General features: G+C 40.5%; 1 protein-coding gene across 4 annotated transcripts in view; it reads left to right on the top strand.

The window, feature by feature from the left end:
* The window catches only part of STAT6 (signal transducer and activator of transcription 6), a 92,211-nt gene that overhangs the window by 59,629 nt on the left and 14,835 nt on the right, over positions 1 to 17,747 (top strand). For all 4 annotated transcript variants that reach the window (XM_026673896.2, XM_087956503.1, XM_087956504.1 and 1 more), the window contains 9 exons: positions 915 to 1,034; positions 5,579 to 5,767; positions 6,856 to 6,943; positions 8,487 to 8,609; positions 9,602 to 9,694; positions 10,696 to 10,902; positions 11,000 to 11,094; positions 11,652 to 11,788; positions 16,766 to 16,912. In XM_026673896.2, coding sequence (XP_026529681.1) covers positions 915 to 1,034; positions 5,579 to 5,767; positions 6,856 to 6,943; positions 8,487 to 8,609; positions 9,602 to 9,694; positions 10,696 to 10,902; positions 11,000 to 11,094; positions 11,652 to 11,788; positions 16,766 to 16,912 — 1,199 coding nt within the window. The remainder of the gene's footprint in view (positions 1 to 914; positions 1,035 to 5,578; positions 5,768 to 6,855; positions 6,944 to 8,486; positions 8,610 to 9,601; positions 9,695 to 10,695; positions 10,903 to 10,999; positions 11,095 to 11,651; positions 11,789 to 16,765; positions 16,913 to 17,747) is intronic.

Raw genomic sequence — 17,747 nt, forward strand, 5'->3', positions numbered from 1 at the left:
TATACTGAACCCAATCCCGACTATTGAACCAAGATACTGAACCCAGTCCCAACCATTGATCGTTTTTATTCCACACCCCATCTGATTGGCAATATTTTAGTAGCTATTACTTCTTGGATAGGAGTAAGGATACTCCTATAAGTGGATACTCCTTGTATCCTTTATATCGCTCTCAACATAAAAGCAAAATACAGAAACTGGGCATGGGTAGTCTAGTGAAGAGAAAGATCCAGGGAGACATGATAGCTGTGTTATGTTCCAATACTTGAAGGGCTGTCACAGAGAGGAAGGGGGTCAACCTATTTTCCAAATAGGTCAGACAAGGAGTAATGGATGGAAACTGATCAAGGAGAGATTTAACTGAGAAATAAGGAGAAGTTTTCTTGACAATGAGAACAATCAACCCATGGAATAGCTTGCCTTCAGATGTTGTGGATGCTTCATCACTGGAAACTTTCAAGAAGAGACTGGACTGCTATCTGTCAGAAATGGTGTAGGGTCTCCTGCTTGGGCAGGACTAGATGACCTACCAGGTCCCCTCCAATTCTGTTATTTTGTTATACATACTTTACGAAACTGCACGTGAACGTAGAACCCCTTCTAGATGGGGCAGCCATGAGTCCAGTATTCGTGCTTGATTGTTGTTGATCATGAAGGATCTGCTATAGCCTAATGCCACGTTGGCTGGGAAATAACGGAATTGTGCTGTAGTCCAAAACTTTTGGAAGGCAAAAGTTAGGGAAGTTTGTTTTAACCCTTAACAAACATAAAAGCAGGGCCCATCTTTAGTGCTTGGTAAAAAGTGACTGCTATACCCCTTGAAAAGTTTGCTTGACTCTTGGAACTTAGATAATCTTGGTTTAGATGGATGTGGGATTTCAGTCTGGGAGATAAATCTGTCATGTTTCTAACAGGTTGGAATCCCTGGTAGATATTTTGTTCCAGTTTCGCCAGCAGTTGATCACGTCTGGAATTGAGCTTCAATCTCATATTCGAGAACATCTTGATGATGCATTCAACTCTCTTATACAAAAGTAAGGAGAATCCCTCTCTCGAAGTGCTTTCTTTCCCCACTGGTGTCTCCTCTTATGCTATGCCTAGTATGGGGATTATTGTCTGCGGTGACCCTGAAGCCTTTTCTATCTTTCTAATTGAATACGTCTTTCATTGTTTATATCTTAGATTGATAGATATGTTAGAGCTAATGAATTACGAGTATTTTCTCTCCTAACATGTACAAAAATCCAATGTCATTCATCTTCATTTATTTTCTGAGATATTCAGAGGAAATCATAGTCCCAGTATCGTGAATATTTGTGTATATTAGTCGTTGAACTTTTTTTTTTTTTTTGAGATCTGCCTAGTCCAAGTTTATGGCCTGCGACCAAAGATATTTTCTTGGAATTTTCTCTTTGATTTACTAATATTCATATTCTAATAATTAAATAATGTAGGCAGCATGTGGCTGGTAGGTTTCTGTGACTTTCATGATCTGATAAAAAGAGCAGAAAACCATTTGTTTGTATTTCACTTTTGTTCAAATACCTTGACAAAAAAAGCAAATATTTGTTCTGCAATTATTTTTGACTTCCCAATCATTTTCTTTGGCAAAACCAGCAAGGTGGTTTGTAGAGTTGTAATTGCAGGAAAGTCATTATCTTGATGGCAAACCTCAGATAAGGACAAAAGCAAATACAAGTCAGGCAAAACAAAATCACTAATGCAAAGAAGGATTAGAGAGAGGAAGTAAACGTGTTAAACTTTAACTAGAGATAGTTAATTGTGTTAATTACTATGCTAGACAGTAACAAAGGTTGAGCAACAACCAAAGTTAACCAATGTTAGAGGATTACTAAAAATGTGTATAAATACAAGACTAGACTCCAATAAAGTCATCATGATTCATGTGATCATGATCAAACACCTCGACTGCCTCATCATTGCAACAGTGGTTAACGACTAAAGCTGCTAACCCCTCTTCTGTCTCCTTCTCCCCATTTCAAGGCGCTGCAGTTCTAACTATAAATAGCATTTGATCTATGTAGAGTTTCAGAATGCTTTACTCACTAAGTGGATTACAGAGTCAGCCTATTGCCCCTAACAATCTGGGTTCTCATTTTACTGACCTCAGAAGGATGGAAGGCTGAGTCAACCTTGAGCCTAGTCAGGATCGAACTGGCAGTGGGCAGAGTTAGCCTGCAATACTGCATTCTAACCACTGCACCACTAGGGTCCCTAAAGTAATTTAACTGTTTTTTTTTCTATACTCTTGAAAATGATGAAGCTTAAGTTTTCCTCCTTGAACATTTATTTATTTTTATTTATTTGTATCCCATCTTTATTTTTTACAAATAACTCAAGGCAGTGAACATATCCAACACACCTACCTCCTCCTATTTTCCCCACAGCAATCCTGTGAGGTAGATTGGGCTGAGAGACAGTGACTGGCCCAAAGTAACCCTGTTGGTTTTCATGGCTAAGGCAGGAGTGGAACTCACAGTCCTCTGCTTTCTAGCCTGACACCTCAACCTGTAGACCAAACATGTCTTTCTGCATGTATGGATTCTGGCTAAATATATACCAGCCTCATTTTCTCACTCTCATGTTAAACCTGTGTCAATCTCTAGTTAGCAGAACTTAATAGACCTGATCTTTTGGCTTCCTGTTGGCTAGATTTCATCTCATGACATCCCCCAATCTCCAGCACTTTTCGCTCAATCTCTGAAAGTCAGTCTCCCTTTCAACTAAAGCTTCTTCTCATATTATGTAAGGCGTATCTGTTGATAATTACTAAGAGTAAGCAGGCGGACAATAGGAAATATATACTGAAAGGAATGTGCTAGCACTGGCTGATTGCCTAGTGCTGCTCACTTAGGGTGAGAACAAAAGGTTTGCAGGTGAAATTCATTAGGTCTTGTCCATTTCAAGCAGGAGCTGGAGTTCACTCTGTTGTACAAATGGTCCTCCACTTACACTTATAATTGTGTCCAAAATTGTGGTTAAGTGATAGCATTGTTAAGTAAACTGATGGTCATCAAGCAAACATGGCATTTGTTACGCAAACATATTATACTGCATGGGTGTTTTATTTGCTGAAAATCAGAAGTAAACACTGGTTTACAGCCAAAATATCACAAGTTACGTAACTGCCGCACTCTGCAAATGGCTATAAACGTGGGTTGGTTGTCATGCACCTCACAATGCAATCATGTGACTGCAGAAGGGGCAGCCATTGGAACTGGGTTGTAAGTAATTCCGGGGAGATCCAGCATAACTTCAAATGGTCACTAAATGACTGGTCATAAGTTGAGGACTACCCATTAACCCTGTCTTTCCCATTAATTTCAATGTAAACATTAATCTTCTTCATGCTAGTTGTCCTGACACCAGGGTGAGCATGCCAAAGGATGAGAGAGTGGGGAAAAAGGATAAGAATTTCCCTTTTACCCAACTTCCTTGTGAGTTGAATTCTGGAAACCTTCCCTGCTTTTTGCACCATTTATGCTCTTCTAGCTGTTTGGGGTCGTATTCCCTTTGATGCTATAAAAGAAGGGGAAGCCAAAGTAACATTGTAAACACAGTTGCAGTCAGGTGATTTTATAATTAGTGACCACTTTGCTTAAGGACCAACTTGCTGCTCCCAATTGTGGTTGCTGAACGAGGACTTCCTCATTACAGTATAGTCAGATTTGCAGGATTAACATTGGCCCCGCTGCATAGAACCTACCAAGAAGTTATTCATACAAAGGCTAAAACTACATTAATATTGGTCATTATTATATAACACAGCAATGGCACCTGCCGGTTCTTTAGCTGGCGTTGGCCCTCAAACACATCAAGTCCTTCCCAAGAAGTAGGATGTCATAAGGTTTTGGTGTAGTATATGTGTGATTCCAAGCAGTGATGGGATTCAACTGGTGTAACAACCAGTTCACTGAGTGCATGCGGACGTGCGCTTCACACGCAGTGCATTTGAAAACAGCTCTAAAACTTAACTTCTACTGCAGCCCCGGTGAGTAAAACAGCTGAAGCGCGGCAATCCGCTCTGCCGTGCCTATCACTGGGCTTCAAACAAAGGAAATATAGGACAGACTAGTGCAGGGGTGGGTGGGTGGGGCCAACTCATCGCCAGAAGTACCAGTTTGCCTGAACCGGTCTGTACTGGCTGAATCCAACCCCTGGATCCAAGTAGTGCGGTCTTTTGTAATTGAAAGATGGAAATGTTATCAATGTGCAGGTTTTCTAATTGCCATCCAAGACTTTTCGGGATAGTACCCAATGTGCTGATAACCACTGGGACCAACACCATCAGTTTATGCCATCTTTCAACTTTGATTTTCAGAGCTTGATACCTTTAGATTCTTAGTCTTCTATTCTGTTATCCCCTGATATCACCACTTTAATTATCTACATTTTCTTCTTTGCAACCACAAATCTTGCAATGTGCCAAGACTATCAGTTTGTACTTGGAAATCTCACAATATTTGGTCACTTATGTCTCTCATAAATTTTTCATTACTAGCACATGATAATACAGATACAGATGTTCCAGTGAATTATATTGGCCACAATGCAATACTGTTGTTTATAATCTGTTTATACGATCTTCTCCCACCAGATGGGTATTTCTGTTTCTTCTGTTTCTTTGCACACTGCACTTTGAGATGACTTTATTTGGTTTGTTTAAAATAGAGAGATAAAACAACAAAAACTATTAAGATAGAAAAAGTCAAAAGTGCAGAATGAAAAAGACATACAAAGACTTCCTTTTTTCCTCTACAGCAAGTATGAGCATAAATTTACAAAGACTCTTACTCTATGTTTGCAACATAAGTTTGCAAGTTTTTTCTATTATTTATTTTTTCTAGTTATCAAATCCTTATGTCACTATTTCATTTGTTTGTGTTTCATGCCAAAAAATCCAAAAGGAGCTTCCAAATTAATTAATTAATTGTTTTCTCTAATCAAAGCTGTCAATCTTGCCCCCTGAGCCATCTCCATCAACTTCCCCACCCATTCTTCCATTCTAGGTAATGTCAGATCCATTAGGTGATGTGCATATAAAAGTCTTGTTGCTGTTATCAAATATGGAAACAAACTCCCATAAGTGTTTGCTCACCTGTTTGACCATCAGTCCCAAAAGGAACATTTTGTTTCAGTTGTATATCAGTTTATAAACTTGTCTAAATCAATGTGTGTACTTCACTCCAGACGCTTTTGACTTTTTAACATGCTGTCAGATCCATGTATCTGCCATTCTTCAATGGAAGAAGAAGGGGGGGGAAGTTGGTAGAAGTAATCCTTTTTGATGTAACCTGAATATATTAAATCCTATATTGATTCTGTATAACTTGCATGATATACAACCGGAGGAGTGGAGCCAGATGTCTAGAAACACAGGGCTTTACCTCCCAGGGAGCCTCCAGTTGCTCTTCCCATCCTAAACCAATTTTTTTTCCCCTGCCTGCTGTCTTTAATGAATATGGATGGGGAAGGGAGTAGAGTGAATATTAAAGCCTGTTGCTGCTGTTCCCAGAACTAGCTCTTCTCATGCTTGAGCCTGGTGTTTCCCTTCCAGTTCCTTCTTGGTGGAAAAACAGCCTCCGCAAGTTTTAAAAACGCAGACCAAATTTCAAGCCAGTGTCCGCTTCCTGCTGGGACCTCAGTTACTCAAGCATCCGGCAACATCATTTCTGGTCACGGCTGACATTGTGACAGAGAAACAGGCCCGGGAACTGACTGCCAACCATTCTGCCTCCGTCTTTCGGTGAGAGATACCATTGCAGCCTCGGTGTATCTCTCCTGGTGGCTTTGTTTCCAAGTTTCTTTTTTTTTAAAGAATGTATTTGGGGTGAGAAGGGAACCAAGGCATAGATTCTTAAATGCAGATCTTAGGCAGAGAGAAAATTTCACAACAAACTGTTCAAGGAATTGCTTTGAAATATACTTTCAGGGCTCCACATATAAGCTGTTTCACTCTTCTCTAGCTGTCTTAAAGAGAAAGAAGAGCTGCCAAAATGAGGAATGATTTATCTCATGTAACTAATGGGTATCTGTAGTAATTTACAGAAGATTTAGAATTAGACTTAGAATAGCTTTATTGTCACTTTGAATGTGCACCAATTGACATACATTAAAATGAAATGTCATTGCATACAAAATTTGTGAAGGTGGAGAGGGTGAAGTAACTAAATGAATAAAGTTCATCTTCAACTCAAATGATACCTGGATAAGAGAAATGCATCATAATAGTTTTCCCAGAGAAGTTTTGAAATTATTCTTAATAATATGGTAAAAGATAAATTTAGGTATATGAAAACACTGAGCGCGAGAGGGAAAATTAGTAGTAGTTGAAATTATGTGCACCAATTAGTCTCCAATTTAAAAAGCAGTCATTCTGTTATTTCTTGACAACGTTGTTAAGTGAGACATTTGTTAAGTGAGTTTTGCCCCATTTTAGGACCTTTCTTGCCACAGTTGTTCAGTGAATCACTGCAGTTGATAAGTTAGTAACCCGGTTGTTCAGTGAATTTGGTTTCCACATTGACTTTGCTTTTGTGAGAAGGTCGCAAAAGGTGGATCACATGACCTTGGGAGACACAGCAAAGTTGAAGACTTACAACTATATTGTGGTGGGCTATTTCTTCTCTTTGAACTAATGTTTCAAAATGAAATATTTTATAAAGACAAGATTAGTTCCAGTGTTTATCCATAGGAGAACTGTTTTCTCTACAGCACATAAACAAATTTTAGAGTGGGAACTCTCGGCTTCAAAGCTGAGTTTGTCACAATGAATAATTGCTTCCTGATAGTAAAGGAACCAGCTTATGATCTCTGTTTTCCTTTTGACTTCAGTGAAAGCACTGGAGAGATTGTAAACAACACAGCGTCACTGGATATAAATGCCTCCAGCAATTCTTGTACTGCTCAGTTCAAAAATTTGGTAAGTGGATTGAGAAGAAGTGAGTAGGAGAGAATTCAAACAGCCTAACTGGTGAGATAGGCTGTAAATTGGGATGGGAAGCAACTTACCCAAAAAATTACAGAGAAAGCAAAATTTGGGCGGGAGGGGGGCGGTGAGGTGTTGGTCTTCTCTGTCATTATGCATGTGTGTGTAAGCTCAAACCAGTTTTCAAGAAATCCCCATGTCGTGGCTGGCTTGCTACGCAAATCCTGCTTGCAACTAGATTGGGGCGGGGGAGAAGGCATTGGGGAAGGTACAGGAATGCAAGCCTGCCAGCTTGAAGCCTGAGACTGATCCAACTCCCCAAGGCCATCAGCTGGGAAAAAGGCAGAAAGACCATCCCTAAAACAATGCGAGTGTAACCCATTGGCTGGACAATGGACAGTGGGAGGAGTTTCCCTATGCTATTTGTGCACGAAAATGTTAGAACCGGCTTTTCCACTTCTATACCCACATGGAATTTTCAGTAAAGATATACCCTTGGTAAAAGATGTCTCCTTTGCCGTCTCAAACCCGTGGGATGGTTGACACCCCAGAAGCAACTCACATTCAGATCCTGGTCAGGTTGCACCATGATTAACTTTAGAAATGTAGCAGTGTCAGCCATCATTTGGGATGGTGTAGCTCAGATCTGATTCACACTTGCACCGTGACAAGATCCTGGAAGTGGTACGAAGTGGTATATCCCTTCAGACTGCCAGAGGGGATAATACTCTCCCGTCTAGATACCTATAAGAGGAAAATGGGTGCAGCAGGGAAGACAGTTCTGATCCAAGTTCCTTCTTGTAAGGGAACTTTTTAAAAAGTGATTTCTCCCATCTTCAGGACTGTAGCTTTTTAAATCCTCATTTCATTGTATTTCATGCGCAGACCAACAGCTGTTGCTGTATAAATCAAAAGGAATCCGCAGCTTTTCTACCTTTCCCAACTTAATGAAAGCTTACAAATGTAAATCAAAGACGTCTATAAAATTCTATGAATGAGTATTCCTTTGGGCTGCACAGGGATCCAGATTCAAAAAAAAGAAAGGGTGATTTGGTGTGCTCAAAAGATGTTCACGTTGCCCACATTGGCATCTCCTTAGACAAGAGGGTCTTCAAACTTGACAGCTTTAAGACTTGTGGACTTCAACTCCCAAAATTCCTCTTCCAGTCATGTTAGCTCAGGAACTCTGGGAGTTGAAGTCCACAAGTCTTAAAACTTGCCAGGTTTGAAGACCCTTGCTTTAGACCAAATGTATCTTTTCCTAAGATTGTGCAGCAGCTGTGCAAGCCCAGGGGAAAATATGGCTTCTTTAAGGAGTCACTGAGAGAGGTGGCAGTGTCCCATGGCTGGGAATCCCCTTTTCTCCTTCAAATCCAAATGATTACTCAGCCCTACAAGAGATGCTTTCTTTAGAAGCATGTTTGGTGAACTTTGTCATTCAAGAAGTCCATGGGGGGTCAAAAATTATAAACGGAGAGCTAAGATTTGGAACAGATTTTCCCTTAAGCCAACAGAGATTTCCTTTTCTCATTTTCAGCTTCTCAAAAAGATCAAGCGTTGTGACCGCAAGAGTACAGAATCCGTAACAGAAGAGAAATGTGCTGTCCTCTTCAGTACCACCATTTGCCTTGGACCAAACCAAACCAACTTCCACCTAAAGGTAGCAACACCATGCGGGGAGGGGGGAGGGTAGGGTAGGGTAGAGCTTATATTATTCTTAGCACTAGAGATGTAACATGCTGCTGGTTTATTGCTCCCTTGAGACAGAGAGACACACACATACAAATAGATTAGGCAAAGCCTCTGTAAAAAATCCAAATGCCGCTAGTGCCGTTCACCGTCCCCTCTCTCTCCTCTTGAGCAGTTTGGCACCAGAGATACAAATGGGATGCAGATGTCTAGGTCTGGCAACAAGAAAGTTTTGTAGTGCTCTTGTGGGAGGAATAATTGGGTGCATACACCCTGCCATGAGAAGAAACACTCGCAAATGGAGCAGTATCAAGATTGATCGACTCTATGATGTTTTTCTCAATCCATGCAAATTTCCCTCTCTTGCCCCAGGGTTCTTTCAATAGAACTTGGCAACAATTCTGTTTCCAATAATAAGGTTATTAATCATGCATTAAGCCCCCAGATTACAACAACAGACACACACACACAAACACACATATACACGCTTCACAGGATCTAATAGGGCCTCTGTCTGTATTGCACCACCTTTCCCATCTTGTAGTGGAATTGAGCTTTATTATAAGTTCCTTAGGTCTGATTTGAATGCCTTGCTTTTCTTAGAAGATCAGGAGCTTATGAAAGCTGAGAAGAGTAGAGAAAGTTGGCAAAAAATGTCAATTTGGTGGGGTTCCTATCCTAAACCCTTTTGTTCAATATGTTACAGTAGAGGAAGGCTTCAGGTAGCTGGCCTTCTCCTTCATGTAGTCACTTCCTGCCCTGCTGTGTTCCCCTAAAACTGGTTTAGGCCTGCACAAAAACACTCCAGCTAAGAGCTCAGGATAGATTTTGGTACATAGATCCATGTAACCAGGGGTTCTAAGCTGATCAGTCAGAGACAAATGTGAAGACAGCAGGCCACTTTTAAAGAAAACCATCCATCAGTCGTTAACTACAACTTTTTGTTCCCTCCTGCCGTTCTAGGCTCTGTCGCTGCCGGTTGTGGTGATTGTCCATGGAAATCAGGACAACAATGCCAAAGCCACCATCTTATGGGACAATGCCTTTGCTACTCCCGTAAGTGAAAGGTGCAGACTAAGACTGCTAATCATTAAGGGAAGAATTTAATGTAGACATTTAATTGTAAAAAAAAGTGTGGATTATTTTTATTTTTTTTTGCACTTTCCTTAGGGGAAGGGTTTGAACCTGTGAGCCTCCAGAAATCTGAGCCAGCTTGTTAAAAAAGGATGCTGTTCAAGCAACCTCTTATCTGCCCACAGATTCCCCATCTTCAGCCTAGAGCCTCTCTATAATACCTACCATACCAGTAGGAGAGGATCTGGTGGGGCAGTTAAATTCAGGGATAAATTCTGACTCATTCATGAAAATCACTGGATGAGTTTAGAAGAGCAAAGATTGAGGAAAATCATGGATACTGCCGAAAATTCTCAAAAGAAAGTAAGACACAAACTAAAATTATTCCTGCCATTTGTAAAATCTGAAGAACTTGGGGGCCATGTACAGTGGCTTCTCAGTCCACCATTGTGCCAGTTTCTGTAAAGGAAACTTTTGAGATAAACTTTCTCCATGGCTTTTTGTATTTCAGGCTGAATTGCAACATGGAAACCTAATCATAGTTCCATTGGTATAAGCCACAGTAGCTCAGTGGTTAGAGTGCAGTACTGCAAGCTTCTGCTGCTTGCAGGCTGCCTGCAATTTGGCAGTTCATATCTCACCAGGCTGAAGGTTGACTCAGCCTTCCATTCTTCCGAAGTGGATAAAATGAGGACCCAGATTGTTGGGGACAATATGCTGACTTTGTAAACCGCTTAGAGAAGCTGTAAAGTATTGTAAAGCGGTATATAAGTCTAAGTTCTATTGCTATTGCTATAAACCAGCTAAACACAAATTGATAAGGCAGTGTGAAACCAAGGTAAGATTTAGAGTTTCTGTTCTTAATGAGGGTTATTTTTTAGTACCAGATCAGCCTTTGGGAAAATATAGGATACCGAGTACTGTTGCCTGCTACAGTTTATAGCAGGAATGTGATAGATGCTGTTTCTCTTGATCTGTTCCAGGATCGTATTCCCTTTGTGGTGGCTGAGAGTGTTAGCTGGAAGGCAATGTATGACACTCTCAATCAGAAGTTCCTTGCTGAGGTGCAAACCACAAAAGGTCTACTCAAGGATCATTATTTCTTCTTGGCCCAGAAGATCTTTGGTGACAACATCACCACTCTAGAGGAACTGCAGAGATGCCGCGTGTCTTGGTCCCAATTCAATAAGGTCTCTCCATGGTTTTTGTTAGAAGGATGATATGATAGCCTTTTGAGCTTATCTGGTTAGTGTCATCTGCTTCTCACCCTCACCTTGTAACTTACAGGAGATGCTTCCCGGTAGAGGATTCACATTTTGGCAATGGTTTGAAGGCATTCTTGACCTCACCAAGAAATACCTGAAGAACTATTGGTCTGACAGGTAAGAAAATAAATGGATCAAAACCAGGATGCATTAGATAATTCAATTTGGTGCAGTGGTTAAAGTGCTGAACTAGAAGTGAGGAGATTGAGTTCTAGTCCTGCCTTAGGTATGAAAGCCGGTTGGGTGAATTTGGGTTAGTCACTACCCATCAGCCTAAACTTTCATAGCATTTTTGCTGTGGGGAAAATAGGAAAAGGGAGCATTATGTAGATGGCCTTGAGTTGTAAAAGATAAAAGGTTGGGTGTAAAAAAATAATCATTATAAAATTGAATTAGGAGTGAAAGTCTGAAAAGAGAACTTGTTTTTCTCCCAATTTTTTTTTTTCAGTATAAGAAAGTATATTTATTGACCAAGTCATTTGAGTTTGGATACTGGCCCATACTGATACTCACAGAATAAGACATTTCAGCTAGTTTTTTTTTCCAGTTTCACAATCAGAAGGGTGCAATTTTTCCTTTCAGCCATTACTACAATTCTCTAAACCCTGCAGTGTTGATTATTGATTTTCTCCTCTGGTATTTTTTTCCTTTATCTGTCTGTTTTGTTCATGCAGATTGATCATGGGCTTTGTCAGCAAGCAATATGTTTTCAATTACCTGAGCAATGCGCCAGCTGGGACTTTCCTGTTACGTTTCAGTGACTCTGAGATTGGTGGCATCAGCATCGCCTATGTTAAATGCTTCCAAGATGGTATGCCTTTACGTAGGACAACTCCATATTCACAGAGCTTAAAGCGGAGGAAAAAAAAAAGATTTTTCTATCTCTGTTAGATAGGTGATCGTCAGTGAAACCCTTTTAACTTTTACTTTGAAGTCAGCATTGTTGAAACTGAGAATAATTTTACTATATTTATAAAGTGATTCTGAGCCATTTATAATTGTTAAACATTTTTAAAGAATGAAGAACGATGTGAAAACAGCACAAGACAAAAGAACAAGGATAGCAAAGAAAACAAACCCAGAGGGGAACAGAAAGGAAGAAAGGAGCTCTCCCAAGGCCTGGGCGAAGAGCCAGATCTTTAAGGCCCTTTGAAACACCAGCAGGGTGGGACCATTTAAATTTCAGGGGGAGCTTCATTCCCGACAGCAAGCACCCTTCCAGAGTCCCAATAAGTGGAAATGTTTAATGGATGGAACTTAGAGTGCATCGACCCTGCCAAATTGAACCAGTTGAACAATACTATGGGAGAGAGGCAGTCCCTCAAATAACTAGGCCCTATGCCATGTGGGGCTTTATAGGTAGCAATCAATATTTTTAATTTCACCCCAAAGCAAACTGGCAACCAGTGCAGCTCACAAAGCCGAGGTGTTACATAGACATATTGCGGCAAAACCATCACTGCCTGTGTGACTGCATTCTGGACGAGCTGAAGCTTTCAAGTGGTCTTCAAGAGCAGCCCCATGTAGACATCATTGCAGTAGTCAAGGAGTGAAGTGATAGAGGCACAAGTGATTGACTGAAGGACCCCTCCATTTAGGAAAAGGCACAACTGTTTGCATCAGATGAAACTGGGCAAAAGGCCTTCCTGCTGGCACCTGCTCAATAAGCAGGAGCTGTGAGCCCATGTTCCCGATTAGATACTATCCTTGATGAAACTCCATACAAAGTCGAAGTTGGATTATCCCCAGATCTGGGTGGTCCAAACACTCACAGGCACTCGGTCTTGGTAGGATTGAGTTAGAGACATTTCCTCCCCATCCAAACCCAGCCAGCCTCCAGGCACTAGGGCAGAATTTTGACCACTTCACTTGGCCAGCCTGGACTCAAGAAAGGTACCATCATCATACTGATGTTACTGAACCCCAAATTGGCAGCTCACCCAGCGGTTTCATGCAGTTGTTGAAAAGGAGGAGAGAGAACAGAACCTTGTGGAACAGCACAAGTGAGAGGCCTAAAGGAAGATCTCTTTCCATCAATCCACACCAAATGGAACCAGCCCTGGGGAAAAGAAGAGAGCCATAGCATGGTGCTCCCAATGTCCTACTCAAGGAATCAGCTGAGAAAGATACTGTGACCAGTAGAATCAAAAGCCACTAAGACCACCATCCCAGCTCTGCCACAGATCATCAATAAGCTATGATAGGGATAATACCCTCATCAACTGAGTAATACCATGGTAGCGTCTGTTCCCCTTCACAGCTCTCATCTGGAGCAGGGTTGGAAAGGAAGAATTGATCCCATTGATTTAAAGGGGCAAGAAATGAACTAATTACATTCTAGCTCTCTGCTAACCTCTGATTGTAAAGGTGCTGGGAAGGATGGGTGTGGTTATTGGTGCAAAGCAGCATGGCTGAAACTGGCTGTTGGTGAAACTCAGTACATCAGCATGAACATACAATGCTGGGTCAAATTATCTACTCAATATTGTTCTACTTCTCTAATGAACAGCAGGATTTCTTAGGGGTTTCACGTGAAATCCTTCACATTCCTAAAATGGAGCAGTTTCTGCTTCCACCATTTTATAGTGGCTCTCTGAATTTTCATGTATATACTATATATATGTATTTGTTTCCTTAAGTTTTTGCGGGTATTTATATGTATGGTATTCAGCTTTGTTCGGGTATTTTCCCACGTCATTATGGTTGTGCTTTTAAAGTTGTAGCAACATTTCGGCAGAATCTCATCTGCCATCATCAGGCTTCTGTATATATCTATATATGTATATACCTATACAGAAGCCTGATGATGGCAGATGAGATTCTGCCAAACGTTGCTACAACTTTAAAAGCACAACCATAATGACGGGAAAATACCCGATATATATATGTGGTATTCAGCTTTGTTCGGGTATTTTCACACGTCATTATAGTTGTGCTTTTAATGACGGAAAATACCCGAACAAAGCTGAATACCATACATGTAAGTACCCGCTAAAACTTAAGAATATATACATATATATATATGGCCTTCAGCTTTGTTCGGGTATTTTCCCGTCATTATAGTTGTGCTTTTAAAGTTGTAGCAGCGTTTCAGCAGAATCTCATCTGCCATCATCAGGCTTCTGTATTGTGTCCGTCTGGGATGGACGGACACAATACAGAAGCCTGATGATGGCAGATGAGATTCTGCTGAAACGCTGCTACAACTTTAAAAGCACAACTATCAAATGACGTTTCGATGAAGTCTCATTCATCATCTTCAGGCTTCTGTCTTCAGCTCTGTGCTTCTCAGAGCTGAAGACAGAAGCCTGAAGATGATGAATGAGACTTCATCAAACGTTGCCTAGATACTTCCAATCTTACGCGGGAGAAAACCCGAATAACCAAAGATCCATATATATATATATATATATATATATATATATATATATATATATATATATATATATATATATATATATATATATATATATATATATATGGTGTTGCTTGGTTCGGTATTTTCCCGTCATTGTAGTTCTTTTAAAGTTGTAGCTACCCGAACCACGAACACATACATGTAAGTACGAAAACTTAAGAAAACATATATATATATATATATATATATATATATATAAACACACACACACACACACACACACACACACACACACCAAATTCCTCCTGGGATCTCTGTGCCTCACCGAAAAACATGACTTGCAATTTGCCATCAAGCAGAACTCGCCGGCGAAGTTTGACCACAGTTGTGCATTCTCAGCAAAGAGAGGGTTTCAGTCTTACAAGAACACTGCAGTCTTGCTAGAAGCAACTCCAGCATCTGGTTTGTGTATCATGATTCTTGGAATCTAGTTGCTTGTTGACTAATCACAACCTCGTCTCTCCCTTGATTTGCTGTTGTAATTTTGACTTAACTTTGGACTGTAATTGCCTTGCCCAATTAAGTTCTTATCAACAATTAACTGCTGTTTCCTTGCTGTGGGGATTTGCAAAAACAAGTCTTCCCCTTAGCACATCGAGTGTCTGGCTTTTGAAAGGGTGCTAAAAAAAAAGGTGGACAGTTTCCCATGAGTCACATGCACATTCTTGCATGGCAGCAGAGGAAATCCAATCACTGCTCCACCACTTTGAAGATGATGAGTGCTAGAATTGTTGCAGCAGGAAGGTTGGCAATTGGAATGTGCTGGTTCTCCCATAGAAAAAGAACATGTAGCATTGTGGTGAGGAGCAGGTGTGCAGTCAGATGTTGGTGCAAGTATTTGATCTACCCAAGTTTTTGCAGCTGCCTGGACATTGACCTCTTGCATTTGCAGCCAAAGTTGCCTGTTCAGGCAACTACCAGGTTCACCTATTGAATTATCAGCCAGTCTACCTGCTGGACTGTTGGACCTTAGTTTTTGACCTGCAATGGAGACTGGATACATAAGATCATAGTGCCAATAGTGTGGCAGCTTCTAACTCCCTTGGGATTGGAGACTAGCAAGGAGAAGAAGAAATGTATGTGTGGGATGTAATGAGATAAGCTGTGAAGCCTACAACAGTCAGAAATGCATTGTAGCTATTGAGTACAGGAGACAAAAACAGCTCAAGGATACTACTGACTGATGGCTAAGTTATTTGACTGGTTGGTTACATCTGATGGAACCTGGGAAAGGGATCTGAAGGTGTAGGACATTACCATCAATCTTTTTGGTTGCTTTTCAACTCACCCTTACTTTTTGGTTGCTTTTCAACTCACCCTCCCAGGCAACCAATGGACCTGGATGGATTTTAGAGGAATTTGATTTCTTCCCTGGGGAACTGGTGAGAAGTTTTACCAAGGCCTTAGTCACCACCTAGAATGGATGGATGTCAGTTACCTTAGGTTAGATAATTTGTGTGTGGTTTCTCCATGTTCATTGATCTTGGAGGTTTCATTGAAGTTCTGGAGGTAAAAACACAGAAGAATCTCCTAGGAGAAAGACAAAGTTTGAATGATGAGCCCAAATTAGGGATTACATCATAAGTGATAAGAGGGGTAAAATGTCTTTTCTTCCTCTCATCAACCTTTGAAAAACAACCCATTCCTTGCTGGGGAAGAAAGACAAGGAATGCTGTGAGAAGTACTTTAGGCCTATTACAGAGAAAGTTACTTAGATTCACTCAGAACTAGATTCCAACTGGGCAACTAATGAATGAGATGATCTTGTCCTGTTACCTGGCAAGCCTTGGCTCTTGTAAATACAGGGTCATTGAGACTGTTGACATGGACACCTGTCTTTTAGACCCTTCTTGTCCCTGGCTTGTGAAGGCACATTGTGTTGCAGTGATTCTCCTTTCTCTACAGCCAGTTCCAGATTGGAGTAGATGTGAAAGAGAGTTTTGAGCCCGAGTTCCTGGATCTCAACCCTCCTGTTTAAAATCTATATGAAGCCACCGGGTGTCATATTCATTGATGTGGTGTGTGTGTGGTACCATGAGTATGCTAATGACACCCTGCCAGTCATCTCGATCTCAAGTCAATTAAGCCATGCTGTTGTTGAGATCTAAAAGGAAGGAACAGATATATGCTTAATCCAATTTGCATATTACACAGAATTAGGTAGTCTTATAAATTTAAATAATCAATTATAATTAGAACTTGCAGAAGTCTCACCCAAAGGCCTGATAAATGGAGAAGCCTAATACAAGCAAATCCAATGCATCTAGAAGGAAGGGGTGGCTGCTCTGGATCATAGGTGTACATTGTGTGTATGTGTGTGTGGTGGGCTGACATTTTCTTTATGGGTTGTTTTCTCTTCCTTTGTCTCAGGTTCCACTCAAGTGGAGAACATCCAGCCATTAACGGCAAAGCAATTGTCCATTCGTTCACTGGCTGACTGCGTTCTCGATCTCGCACAGCTCCATATGCTTTATCCTAACAGGCCCAAACACGAGGCTTTCAGGAGAGACTACAACAGTGAGTGATGGGGAGAAGGGCAGAGGAGAACATACAGTTAGAAGGAGGCTCAATATTTTACAAGGCTGCCTTTACCCAAGTGAGCTCTTCCTCTCCTGTTCCCGAGAGTCAGGGGCAGAATTTAACATTTGCTGGAATATATCTGGTTGAACGTCAAGCTGGAAGCAGGAGGCTTGATGGAAACAAGATCTAGAGGAATTCCCTTATTGAAATTATTGATTCCTTTTAAAAATTCTCTTACATCCAAAAGGAAATTTTCTGCCAATATACAGCAAAATCAGAAATGTAACATCATTAGAGCAGTACAAACTGAAAAATAACGAAGTAAAATGGCAAGGCATAATACTTTTTCAATTAGATAAGGAAATTTAATTTACATTCAGAATTCCCAAGGAAAAAGCTGAAAAGAACAAAACTGGCACCAAGAATATTCCTCTAAGAAGTTATTCCAAAATTGTTTTGCCACTATAAAGAAGTGCCTCTGTTTTAAAGACTGTAAATCTCTTTTTTGTGTACATAGTCCAATAGCAAGAGGGCCTTTGTTGATTAACTTTCTTTGTATGTGTTTCTTCCCCCGCCTTGAATTTATATTTGTTCAGATGGGTGTAGTGAGGAACAAGATTAAGCTATGTTTGAAAAACAGAGGAACAAAATTAAAGTCAGGGAGGGAAAAATAGATTCTGTACAGATTCTAAAGGACAGGATATAATCTGGTGTATGTATATGTATATTTATTTATAATATAAATCTGATTATTTTATGCAAGGACAATATTTTATGTGTCCCACAATCAAAATAACTAGAAATGTTTAGGAAGTCAAATGCAATTTTGGTG

The sequence above is a fragment of the Notechis scutatus genome, chromosome 2, assembly GCF_049901735.1.
Source record: "Notechis scutatus isolate UNSWTSFEM ecotype Mainland chromosome 2, rNotScu1.2, whole genome shotgun sequence".
In the NCBI taxonomy this organism is placed as follows: Eukaryota; Metazoa; Chordata; class Lepidosauria; order Squamata; family Elapidae; genus Notechis; species Notechis scutatus.